The sequence below is a fragment of the Lemur catta genome, chromosome 7 (assembly GCF_020740605.2).
Source record: "Lemur catta isolate mLemCat1 chromosome 7, mLemCat1.pri, whole genome shotgun sequence".
NCBI lineage: Eukaryota > Metazoa > Chordata > Mammalia > Primates > Lemuridae > Lemur > Lemur catta.
The window spans coordinates 44,590,495-44,598,065 of record NC_059134.1 but is presented as its reverse complement, the minus strand read 5'-3'; the positions used below and the strand labels follow the sequence as shown (position 1 = coordinate 44,598,065).

The following is a 7,571-nucleotide window of genomic DNA, read 5'->3' as shown; positions in this document are numbered from 1 at the left end:
GGAGTTTGGCAGACTCCTGTCTCAAAGAACCAACATCCTCAGAGAAAACATTTTGACTTCTCCAAACCTTAACTCCTAATACCCTAATGTAAGCCTTACTGATAATATAAACAGGAGATTAATACATATTTAGTGTATTATATGTATTATGTACTATATTCTTACAAAAATAAACTCAAAGAATGAAAATGCTATTAAGAAAATCATAAGGAAGAGAAAATGTATTTAGTCTTTATTAAATGGAAGAAAACCGTCATAAAAGTTTCCATCTTCCCTGTCTTCACACTGAGTACGCCAAGGAGGCGGAGGAAGACGAGGGGTTGATCTTGCTGTCCCAGGGGTGGCAGAGGCAGAAGAAAATCTGTGGAGTTCAAATCCATGCTGCTCGTGAGGCAACTGTATCTGTTTTGAGCTATTGTATTAACATTGTTCTTTAGCCTATTATTCATTTTATTTCAAGCAAGACCCTGAGGGCTTCTTCTTAATCTCAGAAGTTTCCTTCTTTTGTACCTGAATTCAAATAAACCTAACAATAATGTGCTATTCTGGATTACTCTAAGGTACCAACACAAGCCCTCTACTCTAAGGAGATGGAAGGTGAGAAAAGACAGAGGAAAGAGGAAGAAGCCCTACATGAGAAAGGGAGTGAAACTTACACTACTCTAAAAGAGCCAGCCATTCTGAAACCATATATTGTCATGAACCACATATATGATGGTGGTCCCCTAAGATTATTGTACTGTATTTTACTGTACGTTTTGTTTCTATATGTTTAGTTACACAAATACTTGCCATTGTGTTACAATTGAATGGTATTCAGTACCGTAACATACTATAGAAGTTTGTGGCCTAGGAGCAATACACAATACCACATAGCCTAGGTGTAGTAGGCTATGCCATCTAGGTTTGTATAAGTACACTCTATGCCATCTGTAAAGAAAAGAAACTGACTAATGATGCATTTCCTAGAACTTATTCCTGTCATTTAAGGACACATGATTCTAAAGAACGTCTACTCTGTTCCTAAGACTCAGGAGATCATTCCGTGTAAACTAGACTTTTCCCCCTACAGGTGAATGGATGTGTAGGATTTACTATAGTAACAGGAGGGAGATCTTAGACTGACATGTGCATTTTAACAAACCAGGTCTGTCCATGATGTACACACTGTGTGTTCTTCCATTAGACCATTATTTTTTGGAAACACACACTTGATATTTTCAGAACTCTACCCAATAGATTCACAAAGCAAGGAAAAAATCACAATATAGATTTTAGATAATGGGCCACAATAGATGATTTCAACTTAAAGAAAGTGGACCAAAAATGTTTTGCATTACACTTTTAATAACAGTAAAATGAAGTTATGTTAAAGTAGACAAAACTTAGAAGACAATAAAGTATGACTGATTTGCTTCAACTGAGAAGGGTTCCCCAGCACATGGAGTTCCCAGACTTGCAGTCAGGTCCCTGACTCACGCCTGCTCATCTGTGGCTGGTGAGAAAGAGAGGCCTGACAGGGACAGAGAAGGAGCCAGCAGGGTACGTCCATATGAGGGAACTCTTGGCAACATTCAAAAAACTCACATTTCCACTCTCCAAATCAAGAAACACACCAACCTGGCCCAGAGGTTTCTCCACATAGTGAGGAACCATCGGGGAGGTGGTGAAGAGAGTGCAGTGATTATCCTCCTCCACACATAAAAGAAGAAATATGTCCTTAGATTGCAACAAGGTGCCATTCTTCCTTATCCAGGAATCTTTACAGACTCCTACAGCCCAGTCCATAGAGTCGTCTACATCCATCTCCCAGTAATGCTTCCCAGAGGTGAAGGCCTGGACTCCCCTCATAGCAAAGCAGTTAGATCCATTAGAATTCAAAGATGCATCTTCATAATCAGGTCTAAGTATCAAGCTTCTCACATCATCAAACAGCCTGATATTGTGATTGGCTATTTCATTATGGAAGGAAATCTCCACTGTGGAAAGAAGAGAACATTCTAGTCAAAACCCGTTTTAAAGTGAAATACAGGAGATGAGAGCACTGAGGTCCAGTCTCACTGGAAAACAACAGGTCAAATTGCTATAAAAATTTCTGCCTGGAAAAGCACTGAATTCAAAGGCTTCCAGAATATTTGCAGAAGTAAATACCTAACCCAAGGAAAACAATTCCTAAAAACTTAGGAACTACAAAAGGGAAGGAGGTGATGCCTACTTTGGTTGGTAGCTTTTCCTGACACCTGAAGAACTGGAAGCCTGTGCATGCCGCCAAGTCCACGACAACACAAGTTACCTCCACTGCCCTTTCTCTTTCGGGGCAGAGAAGTGGGGGACCAGAGCATTTCTTAGCTCTAAATAGGACATTACCACCTTGCCAGTGATATTGTACTCTGCCAGTTCAGCCAGCAAGTTGATACTTAAGATGAAGAGAAAATCTGAATATACATTATTAGAAGTGACTTCCTTCTAAGCATTATCTGCTTTTATGCCTGATTCAGGCCTAGTCATCCTTTTCCTGCTGGACTAACTGTGGTCCATCATGGAGTTCTGTATAAAGCCTCATAAAGCACCCAATCACTTTACTGTTGTTCATAAGTTCTCAGTTTTTATGTTTAGCTATAGAGAATCATACATATCTTTTTAATTATATCAATTAGGCCAGGCACGGTGGCTCACACCTATAATCCTACCACTCTGGGAGTCCGAGGCAGATGGATCGTTTGAGCTCAGCAGTTGGAGACCAGTGTGAGCAAGAGCGAGACCCCTATCTCTACTAAAAGTAGAAAGAAATTAGCTGGACAGCTAAAAATATATAGAAAAAATGAGCCAAGCATGGTGCTGTATGCCTATAGTCCAAGCTACTTGGGAGGCTGAGGCAGAAGGATTGCTTGAGCCCAGGAGTTTGAGGTTGCTGTGAGCTAGGTTGACACCAGGACAATCTAGCCTGGGCAACAAAGTGAGACTCTGTCTCAAAAAAATAAAAATAAATAAATAAAATTATATCAATTAAAGTGCACATTACTACAAATTCAATTATTATGAAACTTTAACTGGAATATATTTAAAAATAAAAGACTAGCAATCCTACCACAATAATTAACTGCACTTGATTTGAATGTGCACTGTCCTGAGTTAATAATCAGTTCTGTCTGACTCATTGAACTCTCAGTGTATCATATCAGAGAATGGTTCTATGTTCCATGGAGTCTTTCTGTGTGTGTTTCTTTTTTCTACCCAATTTATTACTGAGCTGAATCTCATTACCTTTCACCAGCTTTCATTTAGTTTGTGTCCACATGATGCTAGTACAACTGTGACCATACATGCCTATTCACAGGCTGTTCTCCTCTCAATGAACGATCATTGCAGAGGGAAAGCTGGCCCATAGGAAACTGTTATTGAAGACACTGAATGGTGGTCCCACCAATGGGCTGACACTCACCTCGGAAGCAGTTGAGCCTATCCAGCAGTCCGGTGATGGGCACTGCACTGAGCTCTGGATTCACAGGCTGGGGCATGTGCTTGTGCACAGACTCACTCCTGCAAGGAGACAGGTTCAGTTAGTCAATCTGTCCGGTGTCCATGTTTAAGTAATAACAGATTCCAACTGGGACTGCTTCATCAAATTCCATTTCTGACATTGCAGTGTACACAATCCTGGGATGGACTATGGCATTTTAAGGAAATCTTTCTTAGTCGTCTTCTGTTTCCACCCTTGCCTCAAAAAAATTACTTGCCTCTTTCTGCTACTACCTGTGACTATGTGGTTTTTTTTATCTCTGTATGTTTGTGACTCTGAATCCTAAAAACACAGGCCACTGTATTCTAGTAACATCTCTACTCAGCCCTTCAACACATAACCCCTGAGTCACAGGAGAGGGAAGAGGGACACTAACTTGTGATACAAAGGCATAGAAAAAATGTCAAACATAGCACACAAACACACTCACACACGGACATGCACTCACACACCAGTGATTTAATTTGTTAATAAATTATGTTTTCACTTTGTGAGAAAACACTAGCTCTGTGTACCAGCCCCCCCCCTCATGCCCCTGCTCACACTGAAGGTGAAACGTACCTTGTCAGTATATCTCCGAAATCCTATAAAGAAAAAAAGAAAAGTTTAGACATCTTCAGATATTAGTTATTCTTCCCATCTAGGCTTGTGGGTATGGAAAATTTCAGAAAAGTATCACACCTATCACCACAAACTTCCTTATTAATAAATGCACTTTTTTCTCTAGGTATTATTTTCCCAGTAAAACACAGTGACAGAATCTAAATTCTTGACAGATTCAGAACCCTGAGTTTGAATGAAGAGAAAGACATAGGCAGTGACTGCATTGCTGCAAAACACCAGCCTCAGCAACTGGTCTTTCCCAGGGCTTGTCCCCAAAGGGCAGCGTGCCTCAAATTAAGGGCATTTCCAACCTAGGACTTCCAAAGAGGAGGAGGAAGTAGATGTTAGCTTTTCCCAAATTTCTATTCATTCTCCAATGGAAACAAAACTTTTCTATGAGAACTTGTTCCCTCCGGGTTTTTAGAGAAGTCAACTGGGTAAGGCAGACTTTAGAAGGAAATATTTCTTGGGGAATTTACTTCACAGTTCCATATATCTTAGCATTAATGATACTGTTACCAAGTACAGTTTCTGTCTATTATACTTAAGTGGGAAAGACCCTCAGCATAGATGCAAGAGATGAAGAAAAATGTCTTTGGTACTGAAGAATTAGTGAAGGGCAGAGATGTAAATATCAGGTAATATAAAATGTTTCAGTTCTTACCTGGAGCAGCTCCACATCTGGTTTCTGGCACATTTCCACCAGTGTCCTGTACATTTCTTTTAGTTGTTTCCTCTTTTCATCCATTTTGGCTGCACTTGTATTAAGTTGCTGAAAAATTTCTTGGCTTTCCTTTTTCAATCTCTCTATATGTTGTTTCTCTTCCTCTTGGAGAGCTGGAGGCAGCTTCCTATACTCTTCCCTGATTATCCTTTCCCGTAGAGACACATAGCCCTGCAGGGACAGGGATTTCTCAGATCACATACACAGGCCAGCTTCAGCCTCCTCCACTTAAACTTCATCCATTTCTCTCTGAATCATGTTCTCTACTAATGAGCTACATGCACCCTAATTCTCGTCCTCCCATTTCTTAGAACCCAAACATTCATCCAGCTCCTTCCTTCCCCTACTTTTCGTTCTTTCTTAAAAATATGAAGAGATAAACCAGCCCTTCCTTCAACATTCATCTAATTCATAAATTCCTGAAAAACTGATGCATTTCAGGCTTAAAATATTTTATATATATCCTCACAGATCTGAAATACCACCTGAAAACAATTGAAATTTCTGATTGATTTTTAAATCATTGTACCTAATATATCAGATCTCTGTTACTAAATTAGTCTCTTGTCTCAAGCCTCCTTAATTCAGCCTCAATAATCAGTCTAGGCAGAGAAACTATCCATACATTATATTCTGGATAAAAACCCTCACACAAAGGGTATCTTAGGAAAATGTTCAGCCAAGCCCTCAAACTGACTTCTATCCTGCTTTCTTTCTTCCTGCTATCTAAGGTCACAGGCACCATAGTGCCCTGTCATTCTAAGAACACTAATCCTCATGCCATTGTGTCAATCTTCCCAATATTTACCTATTCATTCTCTCACTCCCCCTGGTCTTCCCCCCCCCATTTTTGGTCAGCGTTTCAGCATGTTCAGTTTTCTCCTACTCAAACCTACAGCATCAGGTGGCTCCCGTGCTGTCCGAGTTCACCATCACAGACACGCTTCTTAAAGGACTGTTCACAGCCCCCTTTCTTCCCTCTGCCCATCACTGCGTTCAGCATTATGAAATGCCTTCAGCCTCAATTATATACCCTTTAATTTATACAATTCACCTCATACAGAAATCTCTGCCTGAAGTCACCATAGATTTCAAACACTTGTACTTCAGCATTCAGATGATTTTAAATTTATCTGCAGAAAATTTTCCTGAACACCTGAGCAATTATTTTAAAAAATTTGAATTGTTTTTGCTATGAATACACATATCACAGAATCTTGTGTCTTATGAAAGTTTCAGTTGAAGTACTTAATGGATATTTTCTAGCCTGTTGGTCTCAAACTTGTGGTCAGGGAGCAATGTTCTCATACTCACCATCCATGGGAGGATTAGCATCTTTTCCTCATGTAGTTTTCTATGATTTTCTTGGATCTTTCTCCATAAAGAACTCATCTGCTTTAAGATCTTCTCCTGCAAAGGAACAATACATTTGAGTAGCAGAGAAGGAAATACCATAGTTTTCAGACCCTGACCAGTGTAGAGAGGCAAGGGATGTTACATATAAGGACATTAGGGAGGGTGGGACAATCAAGTGTTGTACTGCTTGTCCTTGATCATAATTATCAATTCTGAGAGATTTCAGAATGTGGAATAATGCAGGAAACTGGCAAAGAAGATTTCCTGTAATGTGGATCATTGTCAGTGAAGCATACTGCTTCAGAACTGCCTCTCCTGACGCTAGGGCCCGGCTTTGGTAGTGTACTGACTTTCCAATTATTTGTCCAGTATTTTAAACATGTTTCCAAAATAAGTCTCTGTGTGCTTGTAGTTTTGGTAACTTTATTGTGTCTTAAACATTATACAATATATTAATACTCAAAAAAGAAAAATGACCATTAATTTAATCACCCTCCCTTTGGGTACAAATTCCATGAAGGCAGATACTTGCATACTGTTCACAATTCCATCATTCATACCTAAAACAGTATCTGAAACTCCAAGAAGAATGGAGTGACCATCATCATGATCCTCTTCTTCCTTCCAATCTCGTAACTCTACTACCTACCCATTGTCAATATGCCCTCAGAGGCATCACTTACCCGGTGGTCCTCAGCTGCCTCTTCAATGGGACAGTGTCTGTGAGCCCCATGGTCCTGGGAGTTAGAGCAGAGCAAACACAGCAGGCTCTTGTCCACTTCACAGAACATCTTCTTCTTCTCCTTGTGGGTGCCACACATTTGCTCCTCAGAGCACAGGAATTGCAAGAGGCTGGCTTTTTTAGCAATGGACACTAGATTCTTGAGAACAATATTGGTTTTGAAATCTTTCTGCTGTGATGGCTTCCTACACTCTGGGCAAGATCCATGAGTCTGGGCTTCTTCCCAGAAGAGGCAGAGGCAGGGTCTGCAAAAGCTGTGACCACAGTCTATGGTGACTGGGTCTATAAGGTAGTTGAGGCAGACGGGACAGGTGAGTGCTCTCTGGAAGACCTGTGTGATTTCTGAGTCCATTTTCCTGAGAGAAGAAAATCAGAAGAATTTAATCTTCTGCCTTGGAGAGACAAGTATCTAAGTAAATTTGAATCAGGTTGTGATTTAAAAATATTTTTCAATTTGGAGCACAAGAGTCTTCAGTTTACAGATGACAGTAGTAGAAAACAAAGACAAAAAGAAAGATCAGGCTCTGTAGAGTGATCTGTGTGTGGTCTTGTCAACACACATCCACCTCCCCAACCTCCTTTTTCCTGTATAAAAGAACTTCAGATATTGTGAGGTGTTAGTGTCC

At 40.2% G+C, this 7,571-nt stretch overlaps 1 protein-coding gene across 1 annotated transcript; it reads right to left on the bottom strand.

The window, feature by feature from the left end:
• Window positions 1-1,485: 1,485 nt before the first annotated feature.
• LOC123641235 (tripartite motif-containing protein 43-like) lies at window positions 1,486-7,297 on the bottom strand. Its single transcript, XM_045555785.1, has 6 exons — window positions 6,887-7,297; window positions 6,162-6,257; window positions 4,788-5,018; window positions 4,082-4,104; window positions 3,443-3,540; window positions 1,486-1,979 (listed from the first exon to the last, which is right to left on the bottom strand). The coding sequence occupies exons 1-6, from the start codon at window positions 7,295-7,297 to the stop codon at window positions 1,486-1,488; spliced, it is 1,353 nt and encodes a 450-aa protein (XP_045411741.1).
• Window positions 7,298-7,571: the final 274 nt, after the last annotated feature.

Excerpts from the sequence above, each read along its gene's own strand:
- LOC123641235 (XM_045555785.1), bottom strand. The coding sequence starts at position 7,297 with ATGGACTCAGAAATCACACAGGTCTTCCAGAGAGCACTCACCTGTCCC. Across the intron at positions 3,541-4,081 it reads TTCGGAGATATACTGACAAG|GAGTGAGTCTGTGCACAAGC; the intron begins GTACGTTTCACC and ends GTCTCCTTGCAG. Across the intron at positions 1,980-3,442 it reads TAGGCTCAACTGCTTCCGAG|TGGAGATTTCCTTCCATAAT; the intron begins GTGAGTGTCAGC and ends TTCTTTCCACAG.